This window comes from Malania oleifera, chromosome 12 (assembly GCF_029873635.1).
Source record: "Malania oleifera isolate guangnan ecotype guangnan chromosome 12, ASM2987363v1, whole genome shotgun sequence".
NCBI lineage: Eukaryota > Viridiplantae > Streptophyta > Magnoliopsida > Santalales > Ximeniaceae > Malania > Malania oleifera.
Window position 1 is genome coordinate 16979749 of NC_080428.1, and position 24241 is coordinate 17003989.

At 37.5% G+C, this 24241-nt stretch overlaps 1 protein-coding gene across 1 annotated transcript in view; it reads right to left on the bottom strand.

Moving 5' to 3' along the window:
- The window catches only part of LOC131144069 (uncharacterized), a 28920-nt gene extending 11448 nt beyond the window's left edge, over nt 1–17472 (bottom strand). The window contains exons 1-2 of the mRNA XM_058092440.1: nt 16900–17472; nt 16621–16745 (exon numbers count right to left, since the gene is read on the bottom strand). Coding sequence (XP_057948423.1) covers nt 16621–16745; nt 16900–17260 — 486 coding nt within the window. The 5' untranslated portion in view covers nt 17261–17472. The remainder of the gene's footprint in view (nt 1–16620; nt 16746–16899) is intronic.
- Between the last annotated feature and the right edge of the window lie 6769 nt (nt 17473–24241).

Sequence of the window (24241 nt, forward strand, 5' to 3'; positions counted from 1 at the left end):
CCCTGTGTTCATCGACGAGTCATGGTTCTGAATTCAGATGGCTCTCAGCTTCTTTTCATCGACGAGAACCCTGTGTTCGTCGACGAAGGTATGTTTTACACTAGTCGACGAAGCCTTGTGTTCGTCGACGAGTCCCTTCTTCTTTAGAATTTTTCTTTTAAGTTCTAAGAAGTCCTTTTCCGTTTGGGGGTTTCTTTACACACTTTTAAATAACTTTACTTGTTTTTTGTTGTGTGTGTGTGATAGCCCATTTCTTGCTCTTAGCTTTGAGTTTACTCTATATACAAGGGATTTACAAAAATGGTTTCTCACTCTCATTTTCACACTCATCCTTTAGATCACTTTGTATATTGTGTAGCGTCCAAGAATGCTTTGAGAGGTTGTGCTATTGGTCATGGCACGAGTTGCTTTGACTAATTTGAGACTTGTTGATTCTGGTGCCGTTCTGTATAGCTAAACATGACTTAGAGAGAAAGGTTAGTATCCTTGAAGAACTGCTAATGGGCTGTTGTCATCAAAACATAGTAGGAATGAAAGACCCTTAACTACTTGGTCTAACATTCTCCCCCTTTTTGATGATGGCAATCCATTAGTGTTCTCTTTGAAAGATAAATGTTCCCCCTTACTAAATGGACTAGTTTAGAATTTAAATAAAGTTCTCCCCCTTAATATTTGCATTGTATGAAAGAATATTTTATTAAAATTTTCGGCAGCATACCGTTTATAAGTAAGACAATTTCCATTTAATCCTGCATAAAACATGACAGTCCAATATAGCAATCATTCAAGCATGCTGGTACACAGATAAAGCATTTATGTTCAAAAAGTTTCAATGCTTACTAACTTTCAATACTAAATTTGTGCAGTGATTACAAGGCTATATTATCAACTGGAAATATATTCTAAAAACATCCGAATTCATTTGAATAGAGACCTAAGTCTATTTCTCCCCCTTCGCCATAATCAAATGTGGGGGACAGCAGAAATAGTACGCTATTCACGTGGACGACCCAGACGATCAAGGAGTGCAACGAAAGAAGCGTCGAGGGAGTCAAAGCGAGCGCGGTTAGCGTTTTCGTGCCGAGCAAAAGATGCATCTAAGGAGTCAAAACGATGTCAGTGTCGAATCTCTGATTGTGTCATGGCGTGCTGAAGCCCATCCAGGCGCTCCAGGATATGGCCATACACAGTGTCCTCATGCTCGCCTTCCACTTCTTTGGCCTCCAAGGCGGCCTCAACCTCATCGACGGGAATATGACCCTGCTTGTGGGCTTTGACCCACGTGTTGGTTTCTTTGTCCTTTTCAAAATGCATGCGATGAAAGGTCGCCTCAGTGTAGATATCTTCTGGCACAGGAGGAATGCAAGGCAGGCCTGCGCAAATTAGGTCGAAGTGATCAAAGAAAGTCGTGAGGAGACGACCGTAAGGGAGGCAACCGCGCTGCCTTTTGAGGCCTTCCTCCATGTTCCGAACAATGATAGAAGGAAGATATATACCTCGTCCAACCCATAGGCAATACATGTTGAAGATATCGCCTAGGGTGACCCAGTCCCTGCCACCAGTGCAAGGGCACAAATTGTACGTGATCATATGATGAAGGACCCAAAATTCTACAGTGAGGTCTTTGGATTTCGGGCGGGCCATTGCGGGAATGCGAGGATTACCAGTAATTAGCTTGAGGGCGGTGTGTGAGTCGAACCAGTCGAAACGTGTTGGCCAAGAGGACTTGGGGAGGCCTCGAAGGGGATAAGGGGTGCAACCGAGCACGGCGGAGAATGTATCCTCGAAGAGCCGAATATCTGTGCCGCGAACAATGGAGTAAGCGGCAATGCCGCGATGCAAGGGAACGAAGTTTGCGTAGAACTCGCGAACAAGGTCTTCATAGACGAGTTCATCAAGATCAAAGAGGACATCCCACCCTAGGGCTTTTATCTTGGAGAGAAGAGTGGGGAAGTGGAGCTGGAGGAAATCAAAGGGCACGATTTTTCCGAGACTATGTGCCACCTTGCGCCACCTCCTACCTCTCTTGCCACCACGCACGACAATTTCCACCACATCCTCGCCTCTCTCCCTCCCTCGGCTCTCCCATTTCCTCAGCTTTCTCATCTTCTCGGCCATACCAGCTCTCTCCATCCCTTCGTCCCTCCATGGCTCCCCGTCCAAAACGCCGCAACCTCCAAACCGAAGCCGGCAAAGGTTCATCTCATCGCCCTACCTCCGGTCCTCCTACGCCTGCCCCAGCCAATCCCGACCCCCGGTTCATCTCTCCCGAAGCTGCCTCCCGCTATTAACACAACATTCTCAAGCGCACATAGTCTCGGAAAAATCGTGCCCTCCGATTTCCTCCAGCTCCACTGCCCCACTCTGCTCTCCAAGATAAAAGCCCTCGGGTGGGATACCTTCTTTGATCTTGATGAACTCGTCTATGAAGACCTTGTTCGCGAGTTCTACGCAAACTTCGTTCCCTTGCATCGCGGCATTGCCGCTTACTCCATTGTTCGCGGCACAGATATTCGGCTCTTCGAGGATACATTCTCCGCCGTGCTCGGTTGCACCCCTTATCCCCTTCGAGGCCTCCCCAAGTCCTCTTGGCCAACACGTTTCGACTGGTTCGACTCACACACCGCCCTCAAGCTAATTACTGGTAATCCTCGCATTCCCACAATGGCCCGCCCGAAATCCAAAGACCTCACTGTAGAATTTTGGGTCCTTCATCATATGATCACGTACAATTTGTGCCCTTACACTGGTGGCAGGGACTGGGTCACCCTAGGCGATATCTTCAACATGTATTGCCTATGGGTTGGACGAGGTATATATCTTAATTTTATCATTGTTCAGAACATGGAGGAAGGCCTCAAAAGGCAGCGCGGTTGCCTCCCTTACGGTCGTCTCCTCACGACCTTCTTTGATCACTTCGACCTAATTCGCGCAGGCCTGCCTTGCATTCCTCCTATGCCAAAAGATATCCACACTGAGGCGACCCTTCATCGCATGCACTTTGAAAATGACAAAGAAACCAACACGTGGGTCAAAGCCCACAAACAGGGTCATATTCCCGTCGATGAGGTTGAGGCCGCCTTGGAGGCCAAAGAAGTGGAAGGCGAGCATGAGGACACTGTGTATGGCCACATCCTGGAGCGCCTGGACGGGCTTCAGCACGACATGACACAATCAGAGATTCGACACCGACATCGTTTTGACTCCTTAGATGCGTCTCTTGCTCGACACAAAAACGCTAACCGCGCTCGCTTTAACTTCCTCGACACTTCTTTCGCTGCACTCCTTGATCGTCTGGGTCGCCCACGTGAATAGCGTACTGTTTCCGTTGTCCCCCACATTTGATTACGGCAAAGGGGGAGAAATAAACTTAGGTCTCTATTCAAATGAATTCGGATATTTTTAGAATATATTTCCAGTTGATAATATAGCCTTGTAATCACTACACAAATTTAGTATTGAAAGTTAGTAAGCATTGAAACTTTTTGAACATAAATGCTTTATCTGTGTACCAGCATGCTTGAATGATTGATATACTGGACTGTCATGTTTTATGCAGGATTAAGTGGAAATTGCCTTACTTATAAACGGTATGCTGCCGAAAATTTTAATAAAATATTCTTTCATACAATGCAAATATTAAGGGGGAGAACTTTATTTAAACTCTAAACTAGTCCATTTAGTAAGGGGGAGCATTTATCTTTCAAAGAGAACACTAATGGATTGCCATCATCAAAAAGGGAGAGAATGTTAGACCAAGTAGTTAAGGGTCTTTCACAAGTTCTTCACAAACCATTTAGATTCGATGCCCAAATGATCGCAGACATTTTTTATCTAGAACCGTGAACACTCGAGTCATGGAACAAAGTTTTACCCCTCAGCAATTCCTGCTGCTTGTGATGGAAGAACCCGAAATAAACTTAGGACATCCTCCGGCCTATAAGATCTTGACTCATGAAGGCAAAAATCATCCACCTTTTTATCTCATATAATATTCTTTCAAAAGGTGGATCTCGAGACTATATATCATATTTAGACTGCTTCGTTATGTGGTGCTATATACTAACAGACGCCTAAATCTACCCAGTCTTATCATTCGCTGGATGTTTGCAAAAGAAAGTGCCAAGAGGATCATTCTTTCTTATGGAGGACTGTTAAATTGAATTTTTGAAAAACTCAACTTTGATCACTCCTCCTCCTTGTTCATCCCTCGTCGTTCATCTGATATCTTCACATCCACCACAATGAAATTGATGGGATATCAATTGAATGTCGACGGTATATGGGTGGCTAAGGTTCCCCTACCCAGAAGAATGGGTGAGCCTGTTGCAGAGGAACACCGACATGCTCACATGGATAATCCTCATGTTGAGCCTCAGGTGCCGGGACATGCTGCACAAATTCCTCCCAAACTCCTCACTTCCATGGCAAACGTCTCAGGAGCATTCAATGATTTTTGACAGGATGTAGAGCTTAAATTCTGCACAATTCGTGAGGGTATTGATACGCTCAATGAATCCATGCAAGCGAATTTTCAGATCCTCAACGATAGATTTAACAGATTTGAAGGCCCTTCTACTTCCAAAGGAAAAGAGCCTATGGAAGAAAGCTCATCTAAGGACGAGGACAGCTCATCTAAAGAAGATGATGATTAGGGGACAGCTGATATTGAGGGGGAGTTGATACTATTTGAATGAAGTTTAAAACAATTTGCTGTTATCGTATATTTTTTCTTTTGAAAAACACTTTCTTTAATGTTTTGAAAACATCATATGTATGGTAATGCTGATAGCCAATGGCATAATCATTAGTTATGATTGCATGATGATTTAAATTTTCTGGATAATAAATACCGATAAATATTGCCTATTGAGTACTGCATGCTGATTAAATAAGTCAATGTGAGTCTCTACATGCTGGATAGGTATAGGAAAGCTTCTGCATGCTGGATGCAGACAACTGTGTGAATATTGTCACTAATGAATACCGATAGTTTCTGCCTGCTGGATGCAGACAACTGTGTGAATATTGTCACTATTGAATACAGATAGCTTCTGCATGCTGGATGCAGACCATTTTTATGATGGATTATATTGCATGCTGATTGAGTATAGCCTTGCTGGCTATCGCATGCTGGTTGGAATGTCATATGCAGGTGACTGTATGTTGAATGATAATAATATGACAATATGCAATTGATTGTATGCTGACAGGATAATGATATAATAGGAATTGCATGCTGATTAGTTGATGATCAATAGGATGTTGCATGGTTGGATGATATATGAGTGGCTATCGTCATAATGCGAACTGCATGCTGAGTAGTTGTCATTAGGATGCTGCATGCTGGTTGAGCATTATTATGCAGGATGTTGAATGCTGGATGAATGAAGAAACTTAATCCTTGATAGAAACTGCATATATGCATGCATGAGCGCACACAAGGGAGCATAAGCTCCATCCTCAGAGAAAATGTTTTAAAATTCTTGTGATGCATATGCATGACATTCATTGTGTCTTGGTTGTTGGGCCTTTCCTGAAAATGAAGCAAATTCTATATAACTTCTATGGCTTCAAGAAATATATGGCTAAAGAACACCATTTGGCTTAGTATTCATATGATTGCTTATACTGGTTGGAGTATTTGAATGACTTGATCTATGATAAGTATAAGTGATTCATTACATCTAAACTAGCCTTAATGTCAAAAAGGGGGGAGATTTTGAAGTAAACAACTATTTTATTCGTAACACCTTTTGATGATGTCAAAAGAGGGAAAGTTTTTAGCAAAAATTGTTAAAATTCCATTTTTATATGCTCACCCAACTTTTGGCTTAAATTTCCATCAAGAGTTTACTGTGGCATGTGTTTTTTAAAGCATAATAACTTGTTTTGGATCACAGTAATCATATGTAGCAATATGATACTCATGTACTGATCTTCTAGGCTTTGCCATATGCTTGTATCATATAACACACAATTGCTAAAAATCTTTTCAGAATCATATTCAAAGCTAAATGCAAACTGAGCTAAGCTCAAAAGTTTTAAACTTGACAAATTCTAAGTCTTCATGTGAATATGCCTAAATTGAAATGTACATTGCTTATCTTTCTAGATTTATGCATATTGTGAAGGGGAGCCTTGTCAAGGTTATCTTATTTTACTCCTGTGTTTGTCATTATCAAAAAGGGGAAGATTGTTGGCTTTTTGGGCCTTATCCCGTTTTGATAATGACAAACCAAGGCATCTTAATTGTGCTTTAAGTATATTCACAGGAATGACGTTTTATGTAAGCACAATGACTAATGCAAAGTGGAAGCCATAAAGCATTCAAAATGATATCACTTGGCCAATTTCATGGAGCCCTTGAAGATCAAGACTGAAGACTCAAAGAATTTTCTATGTATATTGCATTTAGGACTTGCATTTAGGAACTTTGTAAGTATATTTCAAAATGAATTTGGTGTGAAGCTCAAACTTGACCTTAGTTGGACCTTAGGCACTCTAAGTTTTCATGGAAAATCATTTTATTAAAGTGCAAAATCATTTCAAAGACTTAAAATGTTTTTAAAGTATAAAAAGCCAAAAAAGATTGCAATTTCGGGCAATCCGAGCGACTGAAAATCGTGAGAATCGCCTCTTGGAAAATTGCCACAATCTGAGCGACTAGATCATAAGGTTGGGCAACCGAAAATCGCTTATTAGAAAATTGCCAGCAATCCAGGCAACCGAATCCTAATCCAGTCAACCAAATCTCTTGAAAAAAAGCAAAATAGCTTTAAAACGGTTGGATTTTCAAAAATAAAATATACATAAACTCGTCCAACGGTCATATAATGGCTATAACTCGTCCTTGCCTATAAATACAAGGCTTCTGGAGTTATTCCAAGGTTGATTGATAATTGATTCATTTTGTAAATATCATTTACATCATTTGCAAGTTCTCTCTCACACATATTTCCCAAACACCCTAGAGAACACCTTGCTTCTCCTTTGAGCTTCATTCATATTCATTGGGAGTGTATTAGAGTTGCATTTTTATTGTACTCATCAACTCTATTGAAGAGCACTCACTTGTACACCATTTGATTCTCCATTCTACAACAACGGTTTGGGTGTGAATCGTCTTAAGCAAGGGTATATTGCCTGAGGTTGAGTAAAGGCATCTCCGCCGAGTGAAGGAAAGAGGCAGCTCCGCCTATTGAAGGAGCGAGTAGTGAAATCCTCAAGTGGTTTTCTTGAGGCAAGGACGTAGGCTTGAATCGCCGAACCTTGTAAAATCTCGGTGTTGCTCTCTCTTTCCCTATGCTCTTTTATTTCCGCACATCTACGTTTATATATTTTGATATTGCTTTTACATACTTAGAACACAAGCATTAACTAAGTTGGTTGTTATTTAAATATTTGGTTAAAATTTTAAAATATCCAATTCACTCCCCCCTCTTGGGATTGCACCTAGGGGTGAACAAAATTCGGGGAAATCTGAATTAACCGATCGAAATTGGTCAGTTCAATTTGGTTAAGAACACAAGATCATTCGGTTCGGTCATGGTTTTACAAAGTTCGGTTAATCGATTAATCGGTTCGGTTAAGAGGAATGTTAATTCAATTAATCAAAATAACCGATTTAATAATTAATTAAAATTTAAATATAAATTAATATATGTTAATTTGTTAATATGTTAATTAGTATATGCTAATTTGTTAATATGTTAATTAGTATTAGGTAAAAAAATCTACAATTATATTATGTTCTTATTAATTAATTTCAAATTAATTCGGTTAAATTCGATTAACCGAATTACCCGAAAAGGTAATTCGGTCGGGTTTGGTTCGGTGAGACCCCTCTATTCGGCCGGTTCGGTTAACAGTTCTCATTAACCAAAAATTTCAGTTATTTCAGTTAATTAACCGAATTTGGCCAAACCGACCATTTGCTCACCCCTAATTGCACCAATTCTAACAACTATTCACATGCAATCACATGGAGTGCAAGTGATATGCAATACAAATTAAATTGGCAAGTAGGAGAACCTTTAAGAGGAAAAATTATGAAGTTAGGCCACCTAACCACGTCACATTTTTTACAACAAATCACATCCTTGGATTTTGTGATTTTAGGAAAACTTGACAAACTGTTATTTTTAATTCTAAACCATTCAAAATCTAAGAGTATGATTTGTTATCTGACATGGTTAGTCAGCTTAACCTAATAATTTCTCTTTAAGAAGGGTTTATATGATATAGCCTTAATTCATGAATTGTGCTAGCCCTTTTGACCCAAGAAAGATGAATCTTGGAGGATGTGCATAGATAGTAAAGTCATTAATAAGATTACTATCAAAGATTAGTTTCCTATACATGGACTTGACGGCATGCTTGATAGATCATCGAGCTCGAGTTGGTGCTCCAAGATTGATTCGCATAGTGTATACCACCAAATTAGATTCAACTGCATTCAAGATCCAAGAAGGTTTATATGAGTGATTGGTCATCCTTTTTGCACTTTCTAATAGGGGCGAGCATTATTCGGGGAAACCTGAATTAACCGATTTAACCGACCGAAATTGGTTGGTTCGGTTCAGGTAAAAAAACCGGTTCGGTCCGTTTGGTTAAGCTTCACCAAAATTCAGTGAATCCGGTTTCGATTCGGTGAGCATGAAATATAAATTCGGTTAACCGATTTAATAATTAATTAAATTTCAAATATAAATTAATAGTAATGGTGCAAATTTCACTTTTATAGACTAATAGTAAAATATTTTTTTTATTAATAAAATGAATAGATGCAACATATCCTTTTTTCTTTTTAATAAAATTAATAAATGAACCACAGAATTCGTAAAAAAAATTATAATTATATTTAGTTTTTAATAACTAGTTTTAAATAATTTTCGGTTAAATTCGGTTAACCAAATTACCCGAACAGGTAATTCAGTCGGGCGAGGTTTGGTTAATATCCCTTATTCGGTCAGTTCGGTTAATGGAAATGATTAACCGAAATTTTCGGTTAATTAACCGAACTTCACCGAACCGACCGTTTGCTCACCCCTACTTTCTAATGCCCCTAGCACTTTATGGAGGTTCTAACCCATGTCTTATGGCCATTAATTGGGAAATTTCTAGTGATCAATGTTAATGATATACCAGTGTATAGTGATCTACTACCAGTTTTGTCCAGTGCACACAATCTTTTGGATGCTGTGGGTAGAGAAGAATGCAGGGATATTCACCTTTCTTTGCCAGCTAAAGGATAGGGTTTTTTTTTTTTTTTCTTCTTTTTTTGCTTCTTTTTTGTCACACTTTTGGATTTTTAGGAGGGGATATCACTGTCTGATCTTCAATGGGATTGGAGGGCAATGCTCTATAATTAGCTCATCCTTGGAGGATGCCTTCCCTTGCATCTTTTGAGATTTTGTTTAGTTATTAATGGATTGTTGTCATCTAAAAAAATATACTAGTCTATAGTAAGACTAGGACGAAGTACATGATTCATGTTATAAAGATTTTTGTCATTCTGAGGAATCTAAGTTGTATACTAACCACAAAGGTGAAGTTTTTTACAGCCTTGCATCCTACGTTTGTGGTTTCTACACAAGATATAGCAATTGATTGAGCCTAGGACTACTTTTGAGGTTTGTAACTTTAACTATGTCTAGCTACTTTCTGTAGGCAGATCATTATGCGCTTTGGCACTATTATGGTTCCATCACAAATTGCCCTAAGAGAAGGGGGTTTGATTGGGCTTTTACTGACTAAAGCTTTGGAGAGAGTAAGCATAAAATGATTGAAGCACAGTAGGCATCCAAACATTTAGTAAACTCTTCGTTGCTTGTGAGGCCTCTTCAATAATTATAGGTGAAGTTTTGAGTCAAGGCACCCGTCTTTGAGAGAAATTTTCAGAGGTTAAAACAGAAATAAAACATATATGATAAAGAAATTTATGTTGTGTGAGATCCCTCCATCATTGGAGATATTATCTATGTCCTCAAGATTTTGTACTCTATTCGGACCATCTTGCTTTGCTATATTTTTCACTAAAAAATAAAGTTAGCACTAAGCGTGACAATTGGATTGAGTTCCTCGGCAAGTACACTTTTACTCCCAAACATCATGTTGGTGTTAAGAATAAGGTGCATGGTGATATCAATGTCATTATAGTCATTTTGCATGTCATGAATGTTGCAGATTTAGGATTTGAGCAATTGACGGATTAGTAATCTTCTTGTCCTGATTTTGGTGTCATATTTCAGGAGGTGGGTACGGTAACCATAAGAAGGTTTGGGCTTTGTAGACTTTGTACTCCATGTGAATTATCAATTCAAGGGCACTAGGTTATGTATTCCCCAATTCTTTTGAGGATTTTCTAATTTGGGAGCTATATGTTGAGGTTAGGCCACCTATTTGGCATACATACATTATCATAGATTTTGGAGATTAGGGTGTACATATTAGGCTTAGTTTTGTATTTCTCTATTATCTATGATTCTTGCATCTTTTGTTAGGGTAATTGTGTGTTAATGTCTAGTTCTACTTTTCTTCTCCTTTCTACATCCAAGCATTTAGGCACCATGAACTTTGACATAATCCAACAATTGGTAGGAACGGGGAACCTTGTTTTTGTTAGCGTGAAGGTGTTACAATTGAACCCATCTACTCAAATGACAAACCCGATATCTGTAACAACCTTCTCAGATCCTCTTTTTTATCTTGAAACTGAACCAATGTCTAGCTCCATGTAGATCCATAACAGTCCCTTTTGGAATGAAGTCATCTAAATTCTCAACTCCTTAAATGTTCCAATAGTTTACATCTGGTGACTTCAATAACATTGAAGTTTGACATAAGGAAAAAAAAAAAAGGAAGGAAATGATTCTTTAGCTCTTCTAATGGGTAATTCATTAAATTTTCATCGAGCACAATGGATTGATATTCGTTTTTAAGGAAATTTCACTCCTTAGCAAAATGCAAGGCACAGCAAATGTTAGGGAAATTCTCAATCATGGGGAAATTCATTGCATAAGAAAAGGCAATGTAAAAATGTATTTCTTCCAGCCCTTGGTTATTATAAATTGCTATTGATGCCTTGAATCTTAGTGATGGTAGTTGAACTTTAGGAAAAAAGATTACATTGGAGATGAGCTGATCCATCATTTCAAGAATCTCTTCAACTTTTGTAACTCTCAATGCCCTTACGACTTGGACTCTCTCTCACACCCTCTATCTCTCTTTGCTCCCATGGAAAAGTCCTCCCAAGTTGAACTTTAGGGGTTTGCCCCTGCCCAATCTTGTTAGGGATTGGCAAGCAGAGCTTTTGTTATTGTTTTTTTGTAATTTTTGACCTAGAGTCTCTCATTTATCCTATAATCCCCAAAGAAGATAACAAGCGGTTATATGAAATACCATCAAATGAGGAAATGAAGGTAGGGCTGCAAATGAACCAAACCGCTCATGAATGGCTTGACAGCTCGGCTCGGTAAGACCTTGTTTGGGCTCATTTATTACGTAAATGAGCAATCCCCAAGCCTAATTTTTAGGTCATTTTATTAAACAAACCAAGCTTGAAAACAAAGGGCTCGGCTTTTTTCGACTTGTGAGCAGCTTGGTTAGGCTCACTAATGAGCTCAAATTAGGAACAATCACCAATTGTATATTTTTATTTCTAATAGTATATATTTTATTAATATTGAACTATTAATTTGTCAGAATTATTATTAAGTAATAATTTTATATAAGACAGTATATTGCTATGAAAGGAGGGTAAAAAGAAAGAAAGGGAGGGGTTTTATAGAAAAGAGGAGCCTCCCTCAAATTCATCCTATCTGATGTGGGAGAGCACGTCGACACCGCCACTAAAGAAATTAAGCAGCAACTTCGCATGACTGGAAGAGATACCCACACTTCCAGTAAAAAAATTAAGCCACCTCCACCCATCGGAGGCAGCCATTTTTAACTACATAAATACCACACCATGCACCCGTCTCCCCCCGCCATCCTTCCACAAAGCCCAACTCTCACCTCTTCCCTCTCTCTCTCTCTCTCTCTCTCTCTCTCTAGTAAATGACAAATCAGGTCTTTGCATGTCACTTTGATCCCTTCACTGCTGCAGATGGTGCCCAGTAAGGAAGCCTACTATTGTTGCTGGGGGGTCTTTCCTTTGAGATTTTCAGTGGCTAATTCAGACGGTAACAGCTTTGCGGCAAGGTTTCCCAACTGGATGCTCCCAATCTTTCCAAATTCACAAGCGGCATCAGAGAATCCAGAAGGTTTTGCGGAGGTTTCAAAGGGGAGTGTTTCGGCAGAGTTGGGGAATAATATTGTGTGATGATAGAATGAGTTTTTGCAATTTAGGAACTTGGTAGACTGATCAAGTAATGACACAAATGGGCAAATGGGAGAAGGATGAAGCCACCTCTGTTTCGCAGTGTCGGTACTGTTGTTGTACTTATTGTACTTTGTTAATTGTTAATGTTCCAAGATTGTTTCTATACATAGATTTCATTAGGTGTTTGGAGTTTTGTACCTCAACCATGTTTCTGCTCAAACACCTGCCCCACATTGATCAAGAAAACATGGGAAGACCTTCTTCCCCTTCATAAATATCCACCCCCTTCCAGAAGACTGAGAGTTGTCGTTGTGCCGAGGTTGATTGTCTTGTTGCTAGCCCTCTCAAAAGCCCATAAATTATTATAGTGGGGCCTTAACATGTCCATCCTCATGGGCCTTGTTTAAATTTCGGTTGGTTAGGTCCTGTTGGCAAATAGAATCGAGCTTGAGCTGAGTCTTTAGGTTAATGAGTCGAGCTTGAACACATTAAAGCTCAGCTTGGCTTGTTTGCAGCCATAAATGGAGGCTGTTATTTTTTACATGGACCCCTTTAAATCTCTAGGACAGGATGGCCTCTTGATAGCTTTCCATAAAACTTATTTGCCTTCGATAAGAACTGATTTGAGTAAAATGGTCAAAAATTCTTTAATGAGCAAAGGTACAAACACAAGTCACTCATTCATTTCACTTATTCCAAAAACTCCTGAAGCAACCTCTGTGCATCACTATCACCCTAGCCTTTACAATCATCTAAAAAATCTTGGCCTACCTACAGCACATTATTAGCAAAATGATCTCTCTTCTTACCAGTCAACCTTCAACAAAGGAGCAAACAGAGCAGATCACATATTTTTTGCTTTAAAAATATTCCACGCCATTAAATCCAGAAGGTGGAAAAAGGATCTTCTCAATATGAAAATTGACATGCCAAAAGCTTTTTGTAAGGTGAAATGGGATTTTCTTCTTAAAATTTTCTGCTGCTTTGGACTCTATGGGAAATTCATCATCAACGGCATCAACAATGCATTTCCACTTCCTCTTTCTCAGTGCAATTTTTTGGAGGAATTTCTTCAAACCTAGGCATAAACTGAAGCAAGGATCTCCTCTCACCCTTCCTCTTTATGGGTTGTTTTCATTTTTGCTCTTGATAAGCTGAAATCAAGATTGGTAGGCCAGAAAAAGAACACTATATCTTACAATGGATGATCATGATAAACTAGGTTCGTAAGTTTTTGTCCTCCCAAAAGACCCTATCATAAGATGGACTCTCTCATCCAAGATTTCTAGTTAGGCAAGAGCTATGACACCAATTACATCCCCAGCTAGGGACTGGGACCTTATTTGTAAAGGTGGCAAAATGGATTGGGTAGCTAATAGGCAAGGCTTAGATGGGTTTAGGTTTGGATTGACCCATTTATAAATGAGAAAGTAAAGAAAATACTCACACCCACCCAATTAATTAATGGGTTATAAATGTGTACCAAGTAACAAATAAATAGTATAATTTCTTTGATATTTCAACATACTTGAGTAGAATTTGTAGAAGAATTGCACTTATGTTCGCCAATAGATTTTCTCTTCAAAGTAGGAAATCCTTTTTAAAAAGTACAATTTTAGGAGACATTTCCAATTTTAAAAAGTGTGGGTCACCCAACCCAAACTAGTTTGGCTCGTTATCAACCAAGTATGTTTGGGTTGACCTAATTTTTTAACAAGTCGATATTACCTAAACCAAACCCCACTTCAATTATATGGATCACAACTCGCCTGTAATCAACCAGGCAATGACCCATTTTGCTATCCCTAATTATTTGGACTCCCAAAAGCTTTGGAGGCTTGGGCTCAAGAAGAACACATGACAGTCAACAGATACAGAGCTCTTCTTGAAAAGCTTAGTTGGGGCCTTCTTAAAGGTGGTTTTCTCTAGCAAACAAACTTTCAGCCAAGTATTGAATGTGTTCATCATTCCTTTGAGTCAGAAAGTCAAGTTCGGATTCTCAGTGCACAAGAAGTATTCTAAGTTGAAAAGGCATAATTAGAAAAGAGGCATGCCTTGGTTGGAGATGGAAAGCCAATTAACATAAGGATGGACCCATGAATCTACAGAAAATTTCTCATGGCCTCGAATGACTTGAATCCTTCAGCCTTTTCATTTAAAGATCTCATAGATCAGACCTTGCAATGTTCTCTCGTAGCCTGCATTGATCACAACACTATTGAGAAAGTCATGGAAATTCCTATTCCTGAAACGAGTGCCTCGGATTCTTCATTTTAGACACTGGATAGTCAACTGCCGCAGTAATTTGTTAGTCAAATCTGCATATTTTGAGGATCAATCTTCTAGAATTGTTGTTTTTCGGTGGTTCACTCTTCAGTGTGAATAGCTATTTGGTATGTTGGGTTCTCTTCCTCTAAGGTTGCTTTTTGGCTAAGACATTCCCAGTCGAGTCCTAGCCTCGACTCAGCCATTATGCAATCAATGTCAAGATTCAGTAGCACACTTGTTCTATTTCACCAAAATCCTATTTGGTTTGCTCGATAGGACAGATAAGTTTGCCACTAAATGAAGTCAACACAACCATGAACCACCCAAGCTCAAGAATGGACAGGGATGACCATGCTTTATTTACTGTGATTATGGAGAAAATTTGGAGCCTTAGAAATGAAGTCTTATTCAATCAGAATTCTGTAAATTCTGTATCTCCAATGGTTTCCCCAAAAATGGCCGCCTCTCCTTTGCAGGAACACAAGGATGCTTTGTCAAAACCTTTTGAAGCTAGATTCTCAATTTCTCCCCCAATATCCAAACCGAACCCTTTAATTAAGCCTGCACAGAGACCAATTTTAATGCAGCAATCAGGAATGACTTTGGCTGTGAAGCTTGTGTTGCTAGGAATTATGAACAGAAAGTTCTTGGACTTTGGTCCTCCAAAGTTCACTCAGTGCAGCTTTTCTATGGGAGAGGCTTCCACTGTTACGATTGCCATGAAATTTCTTGATAAAATTCTTGGTCAAGTTCAGTTTAAAGAAGATTCCTAATCAGCATGTGAGGCTACTGAGAAGTCTCAGGGTACTTGACAAATCACTGCCATCATTTGTGACATTCAAGCCTCAATGAATTTGCTCTCTTCCTAGGAAGTCTCTTACATAAAAAGTGATCTCAACTAGAATGCCCACAAATGGGGTAAATGAACAACTTTTTACCCTTTTTTACACCTTTCAGCATATTTCCATTTGCTCCTCCAGTTTTCTTGCTGTTCTTGTCAAGAGTTGTAATTCTGCCCTGTGATTTGTTTCCAACTTTCCTTTTCGAAATGTGCTTAAAAAAAACAAAAAACAAAAAAAACCAAAAAACTGCTTCAATTGAATCAAGTGGAACCCAAATCATTTTCACTTCTCATAATTCTTTTTCCCCCGAGAGCAAGCCTTCACTCAATGATAAGGATGCTAGTGTTACATCCAAACCTAAAGGTAACATGTTCAAATAAACAAAAACAATTTCTTCATGGGCATAGAGGTAAGGCTGCATACATCTTGCCCTATTCAGAGCCTTAATGATGTGGGAGCTTCACACACTAGGTGTAACATAATAGTCAATACATATTACATGCATAGAAAACCTTTTTTTTCTTAACAAAATTACTAACTACGTTTTCTAATAGGAAATCTAACATGTAGCAGCTTTTGTCATTACCATCACAGTAAGCCATAGATGTGGGTTATAGGCTTACAGATGAGAAAATTTACGGTATGCATGGAGTATTATCCAAAAAGAATTCACTTAAACTCAATTCATTTAAAAATTCAATAATCCTACATGAAATGGATTGCATGGAGTATTATCTAAAAATAATTCACTTAAACTCCATTCATTTAAAAATTCAATAATCATGCATGAAATGGATGGAATTTAAAGTGAATTTTCTATAATTCCTCTGATTGGTATTGCAAATGGGGAAAAATGCACTCATTTTTTTCCATCTTATCCCATATTTACAAAAAAGTTTAAAGGAGAACTTATAAATGGGGGATAATAATGGCATTTTATTCCTAATTCTTACTGATTCTCGCCAAATCCAACCATTTTGAGTCAATTTTGTAACTCACAAGATGTATCTTTTACAGAATTGTGGTTCGAGTTACCTTTATCTTTTAACATTCCATGCACCAGATTTAACGAAAAATGAGAATTACAAACATGCGATTTGCATATTCTCCCATTCCAAGGAACGCCCTAACATCAAACAGAAGCATAACAAAATCACTGCACACGAAATGGAAATGAGAACATACCCTAAATTTCGTTTTAGCGCCCCAAATGAGAAATGTCTCATTACAAGTATGGTGCCTGTGATTCCCCCTCAGACCACGAGGTCGAATTTCACCCATATGAATCGAAGCACAAAACGCAGCTCCACCTGAGACCGAAAACAATACACACTCAATATGTGTGTGTGTGTGTGTGTGTGTGTCTCTCTCTCTCTCTCTCTATATATATATGTGGAGAGAGAGAGAGAGAGAGAGAGAGAGAGAGAGAGAGAGAGAGAGAGAGAGAGAGAGAGAGAGAGAGACCTGTAATGCCAGCTTCACGGGCTACGGCGATGGGGTCCAACAGCCAGCCACGCTTGTCTTTGGCGATCTGAGAGGGAAACGCAGCGCTGAATCTGATCAAACCGGCCTTAGCATCTTCTTCTCTGCTCCAATGCAGACGATGGTTGGAGAAAGAGAAACGGTTGGAATGCTGGAGTCTGAGAGAGACCCAGGTGAGAAGAAGAAAAATGGAGAGGAGTAAGGGGAAGGCATGGGGCTTCTTGAGGAAGAAGACGATGGAGGAGAGAGAGGGGGTCTGATGGTGGGCTTGGAAAGAGGGTAATGGAGAGTTCTCAGGGAGTTGGGCGTTGGAAGAGTATGAACTCCTCCTAGGGTTCGCCATCACTAACTTCTAAAATTCTCTCGACTTTGGGCGGGTTTGAAATTGAAATGCTTCCATCACAGCTTTAGTGGGGCTAGGAAGAGGAGGAGGAGGAGGAGGAGGAGGCGGAGGGCTGCTCTGTTTCCGATTAGTGATGCTTTGGCGTGATGAGATGACAAGCCTGCTGCCCACTGGTTGTTGCCCACTCTGAAGTGTCTAGGATTGTTTCCATTATTTTTTAACATGTTTAATTTTTTTAATGAGTTACACCAGTATTATTATTGTATTTTGCAACTGTATTTGATTTTTTCATTAGTCTTCAATTTAATATTATTTAAAAGAATTTCAACTTTTGCTTTTTTTTTTTTTCAATGTAATAAATTGTGTCAGGCATATGTGGCGAAATTACATAGATATGAGTTTTAATGCAAATATCAAAACAAATGTTCTCATAAGAAAAGATCAAATGGTCAATTCAAGAAGAAATGATCAAAATGGACAATCACTCTCAAAATGATTCAAGCACAATCATCAAAGCACATGTAAAGTCATATGTAATAATGAGAAGTGTTTAAGATGATGTTTATTGTAACTATTGTAGTTCTGATTCGAGTAAGTTTATTTAACAACAGTTGAGCAAATTGCATGTGCATACTTAGTTGTAAGAGTATATAGGATATCACCGAATCATAAGTTCAATACTTATGAGCTTTCAAAGTCAAAACAAGAGTTTTATAAAAATATCATTTACTCAAATCAAATGTATTTTTCATAGGGGACAAGTTTTAAATTATATGAGTGTTATAATCTTTTAAAAAATTGGTCGTAGTTGGGTTTAAAACTTCATTTATGCACTCCTCAAATTCTTCTCTCGAATTTCCTAAAACACCCTTTATTCTTGTTGAGTTCAAATATTAAAACCAATATGATCTTTTAACTGTATATATCCTTGTTGATTTGTTGATTTATTTTAAAAGTATTGGTTATAGTTTATGAGATGAAGTAGCATGCACACCCTTATAACCTCTTTATTCAAGCTTGTTCTTTAAGAATAAATTTATGGGTGACATTAGAAAAACCTTATATTTCTGAGATAAACAACCTAAGTCATCTACTTTTGATTAAAATCTTAGAAGCATGCCCAAGAAACTCACCTCTTATAGACAAGAGATGTCTTCCCTAGTCATATGAACATATGATAGTAAAACTTTTGAATATGCATAGTCAACATATTTCTTGCATAATATTGAGTCTTAAGAAAATTAATCATAAACAACATGAGTACTAGGTATCATCCAACCCCTAACTCTTTTTTGGAACATTTTAAGCCAAAAGAATCGTTCCTTTCTTTTTTATGATGATCAAAGGGGGAGAAGTAGGTTGGTGTTATAGGTTGGGTACTATAAGTGGGTGTATTAAGTACAAATCTGTAGTGTTACTTAAAATAATTTTAATGGAAGTTCAGATTTGTTACTTAATCTGTTTCAATAAAAGTTCAGTTTATTTGTTAAGTTGTCTTAATATAAAATGAACATTCTAGTTTATGTAATTGTATTTTAAACGTTTTAATTATGCCTTAAATGCATATAGTAAAGGGGAGAAAGATTTCATCTTATTCAACAATATGCATAAATTAAGGGGGAGTTTACAATTATATCCTATGAGAACACCAATGGTTTGTCATCATCAAAAAGGGGAAGATTTGTTGGAATTGGTGTAATCCCAAAAGGGGGAGTGAATTGGAAATTTAAAATTTCTTACTAGGTTTAACTAAGCCAGCAATAGTAATGCACAACCTAACAGTAATGCACAACCTAGGGTCTGTCTAAACACATACCAAGTTAACAGACAAATTATTGAGCATATATTAAAACAAATAAATTGTTCTTAGTAATTCACAATCATACAAAATGCTTATGTAAAATAATTAGAGCATTAAACAATAACATATAGATGCGGAAAATAAATTGCGAAAATATAAAGTGCACACACGATATGTTATCAGGGTTCATCCAATACTGCCTACGTCCCCACCTCAAGCTCACAAGTAAGAGGATTCCACTAGTTGCTCGCTTATGGGTGGAGTGACACAATTTACAACACTTTACAGGCTAGTACACCTAGTTCTTTCAACCGGGTCTGAACCAATCTGGTGCTCACCTAACCGAGTCTGAGCAAATTGGGACTTTTCACAGGACAAGTCTCCCTCTTCCTACCACATGTCAGGAATACAACAAATATCAATATTTTTTGTACAAATGTAATGCTTCTAATACAAGCAGATGATGTACAACAATATGCTCTATACACTCACGTATGATAAGGATTTATGCTCAAGTGAGATTTGGTTAAAACAATATATCAGCTCACAATAATATGTGCATCTATATGTATATGTGTGAGTGAGTGAGATCTTTGAATCAAAATGGTATGATCACAATATGAATACTCAAAGATTCTCTACAACCCTAAGCAAATATCTCAATGAAAATTTTCAAATATCAAGCACAATAGATATTAGGGTTTTATGACTCAAAAATATTTTTGCAAGTATAAAATTGAGCCTTTAAATATTGCAATGAATGTGCAAGATTCACAAGCAAAGAAATAGATTTTCTCCAAGGATATATATTAATGAATATATATGGAGAAAACTTTGATTTACTCTAAAAAAAATAAGATATGAAAAGTGAATAAACTATGAGAGTAAAAAAGATTTTGATTTGTAAAACAAATGCTCAAAATAGTGTTTAAAGCAATGCTCTCTTTAGAAATTGATCTTTCAAAGTAATAATAAAAAAGAGGATGAAAAATAGGCTTAGGAATATGAAAATAGGATATAAAAATTTGAGAGATTTTTCTGACTAATCATCTTGCTAATTATGAATTATGAAGGGGTATATATAGAGTTGGGTGAAAATATGATCGTTGGGAACATGCTAGGTATTATTAGAAAATTTTAATTAATTTTTAAGCATATCTAAGCATTTAAAAATGGCTTAACTCGAGAGGTTCAGTCGACCAAGGACAAGGTTCAGTCGACCACTTTTATAAGTTCGGTCGACCGAGGTAAATTTGAACTACAGGGTTTGATCAACCATAATAGGGTGTTTCTGAACCCTTCGTGGCTTCGGTCAACCAAGGCAAAGGTTGGTTGACCATTCATATGGATTCAGTCAACCAATGCCAATTTGAACTATAAGGTTTGGTTGACCAAGTAGTTGGAGTGTCAAAGGTTAATGGTTCGGTCGACCGAGGACGGTGTGTTCAATTCAGTATGGTCAACCGAGCGAAGTCAACATGTTGACTTCTAACCTGTTTGGTCGATCGAGGCATTTATACTGCCAAGGGTTCGAACGATCGAGACCACTTAAAAAAGTGCATTTAAGTTCATTTTGCCCTCTATGCTTCATCAACCCTATATGAATAAGCATATGTCTTTTAAGTTCAAGAGTATTGGTCCTATGGTCATCCTATGGCCTAGGCTTCTTAATTAAGCCCAAAAATCTAGCGCCAGTCAACCGAAGTCTTCGGAAAATTTATTTTCTAGCCTTGTTTTGTTCCTTAAACACTTTCAACCCTATGTGAATAAATTATGGCATTTTACTTTGAAAGGTTTTGGAACCTAATGATCAATCTGTGGTCATTGAGCATTTATCCCTATCATACACGCGATGCAAATATTACAGACCATATTATAATTACAAACCTAAAAACCTAATGCAATCACAATAAAAACAAATGTCTTCAATCTTCTTGCTCGTATGACTTCATGGAATGCGTTAGATACATATGATTGTGGGTTTTCTTCTGTGTAGTAATCCTAAAAAAAACAAATTAAATTAAATTTAAATTTAAATTTAAATTTATATTTTAAAAATAAAAATAATAATAATAAAATATTAATTAATTAAATATTAATAATAATATAATATAATATAATATAATATATATATATATATATATATATCAGGTTTCCTGAAGGATCAGGAAACAGATTATATGTTATTTTATTTCTTCTTCTTCTTCTTCTTCTTCTTCTTCTTCTTCTTTCTTTCTTTCTTTCTCTGCGTCAACGCTCTCCTCAACTCCTCTCTCCCACTCTCCTCCATCTCGTCTTTGTTATTCGGCCGATTGGAAATCTGAAAATACCATTGGGCTCTACTCGTCGCCACCGATATTTCTACTGGGGCAGATCTGTCGTGGGAGCGGCGTAGGCATATCTCTTGAGGTAAGGTCAAATTTCAAACTTATCTCAATTACTCTTAAACTATAAGCCCTATCAACGAATGAAAATTGTCAGGAAACTCATGGAGAGATTCTCTACAATCTAGCCGGAGCGAGTTTTCGAATTGGAGCTCCAGGGTACTAATCCTAAATCGAGGGTAAGTTTAATAATTTAAACTTTTATTAGGCTATTTAGGGTATTCAGAACCTAGGGAAATTTTAAGAAAAGTCACTCTAAGAATTGTGATGAATAATATAGTGAAATTTGAATTTCAGGGCTCGGGGGTTTTTGAACACCTAGAGCGTAGGCCGGGGTGTTATTGGGTTTTTTCAGGAATTCGGTAAGGGGATTAAGTTAAGTAAGTAATTTTATGAAATTTGAACCAATTAAATTGTTATGTTTATATAAATATACTTATTTATTTATTTATTTATTCATTTGGGAATTTAAAGGATATTTTGGAAACCAACCGTTCAAAATGGATTTTACAAACTTAGGATATATGGTATGATATTTTTGAATAAAATGAACGGTGGAAAGCTTGTTTGTTTATATGGGTTTGTTAAAATGTGAAAAATCGTGTGGCAGATGATTTAATTTGTTTGGATTATTGTATATCTAGATTTGGGATTTTGAAATAGTAAATTTTCTGTGAAATACTGGAAATGCTTGTGAAAATACTGGAACTGTTTATGAAATGCAGGAGTTTGAACTAACGGCCAATGGGCAGGTGTTATTTGATTGGCCAAGGGCCAAGATTATTATTTGATGGTTGAGGACTGAGTTTTAATTAGTGGCTACATGCTTGATTGTATTTTGTGCCGGGTGCTAGTTGTTTGGAATAACAGGAAATATATATGAATTAATGTTTTAAATGATGATTTCTATCTTCTAAATTGCATGATATGCTTTAGGAACCCTGGAGACTAGTATATTTTGAGAACGGTACCGTTGCTAGTTAGACCATGTGCACCCACATTGTCTGGATAGAAGTGTAGGAGGTCCAGCCGACTACCTGCGTGAGGTTGAAGTAAGGGCGTCGGACTTGCAGTTTTGCTGTGGATGCCTGCAGATGTATTTGCAGAGGATGTTGTATTTGACTTTGTTTGGGCTGATCACCTAGGCTTAGTCTAGCCTTCGGGCCGCATAACCCATGCCATGGGGATGTAAATGGCGTGTTTATCGCAAGGAGTGTCTTATATGCATATTTGTTAATTTATGTGAATACGGTTAATTAATAAGATAATTTCGAGGGCTTACTGAGAAAGATGAGTGCCCTGATAGCAGTAATGGTACTAGAGTAGAGGAAAACTACTTGTATGGGCGGATAATCTTCCCTATCCTCGACTAATTGTGTGTGTGAGTGTAAATTAAGAATGTTTTCATAAATGTGATTATTTGTTTAGTGAACTGATTATTTTCTATACACTAAATGCATACTGGCCACACACTGACATTAACTTAGTCTTTCCCTTACTGAGTTGTGCCTCACCCCTACTTTACCAACTATCTTTTTAGGAAATCCTAGAGATCGGGTCTAGCGGGCTAGAGGAGCTGGGCTGGAGGTGTAAATTTATGTATGTAGTGTGTAGATAGAGATTTTATTTTTGTTTAGTTTTATGGGATGTAATTATGTGAAAATGGGTATATTTGTGTATAAAGATAGTTAAAACTCTAGTAATGTAATTTGTAGATTTTATATTTTATTTTCGCTGCGTATATGTATTTTATATTTGATGAATACGGTATCAGGTACACTGACGTCACTAAAGTAGCACTCCGGGCCCACGTGGCGGGTCGGGGTCGTTACATTCTAACTTCCAAGTCCCTTGATCTTATGTGTACTGAAATTTAGATTTGTTCACATACTTAAACACACATAAGATGCTGGTGCTTTGTCAGCATCAAAACAAAGATCGGACTCAAAAAGTCAACAATCTCCCCCTTTTTGATGATGACAAGTACCGAGGAGCAAAATAGGTTATGCTTGAATAGGCTACCCCTAAGAATATGCATAACTTGAAAATAAATAATATAGATCAAGCATATTCACAATAGAAGACATCTCAAATAATATGTATTTAGTTTTGACAATAAAGCACAGATAGACATGCATGCAGCTCAGCAAACCTCCCCCCCCCCCCCTTTTTGGTAATGAAGATTTTTATCATTTTACTCCTAAAATTCTTCCCCTTTTATCATCAGCAAAAGGGTTAGGCTAAGTAAAAATAATTTTGTCATTTAAAACAGACTTAGTAAAGAGAACTCCCCCTTTTTGAAAAACTTTCCCCCTTTTGAAAGTTTAAGTGCAGAAAAATTTTCCCCTTTATCATATAGTATTTTGGGCATAAATAGTTTGCAAGTGTTTGAAGTTTATAGCAATTTAGCACACACGAAACAAATAATATAACTGGTCATAAAAGAATAAGATAACCTGATAAACTAGGTTAGACCAGAAATATACACAAACCAATTCAATTTTCTCAAAACATAAGATCTACAAAGATTCGAATTTTAAAGTGCGCGGCGTGTGACCACAAAGTGTAGGTTTGAGTATAAATGTAGTCTAACTGGTTCATATGCATGTTCATATATGATTAGCAAACCAGTTAAAATATTATAATAATAGTAAGGCAAGATATAAAGAATTTTAGCTTTTAAAGTATTTCTTGCCATAAAAAAAAAAAAAAAAAATCTCCCCTTTTGATGTTTTAAAAAAGTACTAGGGATGTGCTTGCTGAAAAAGAAATTTTAATATAAAGCTCAAGCAAGCA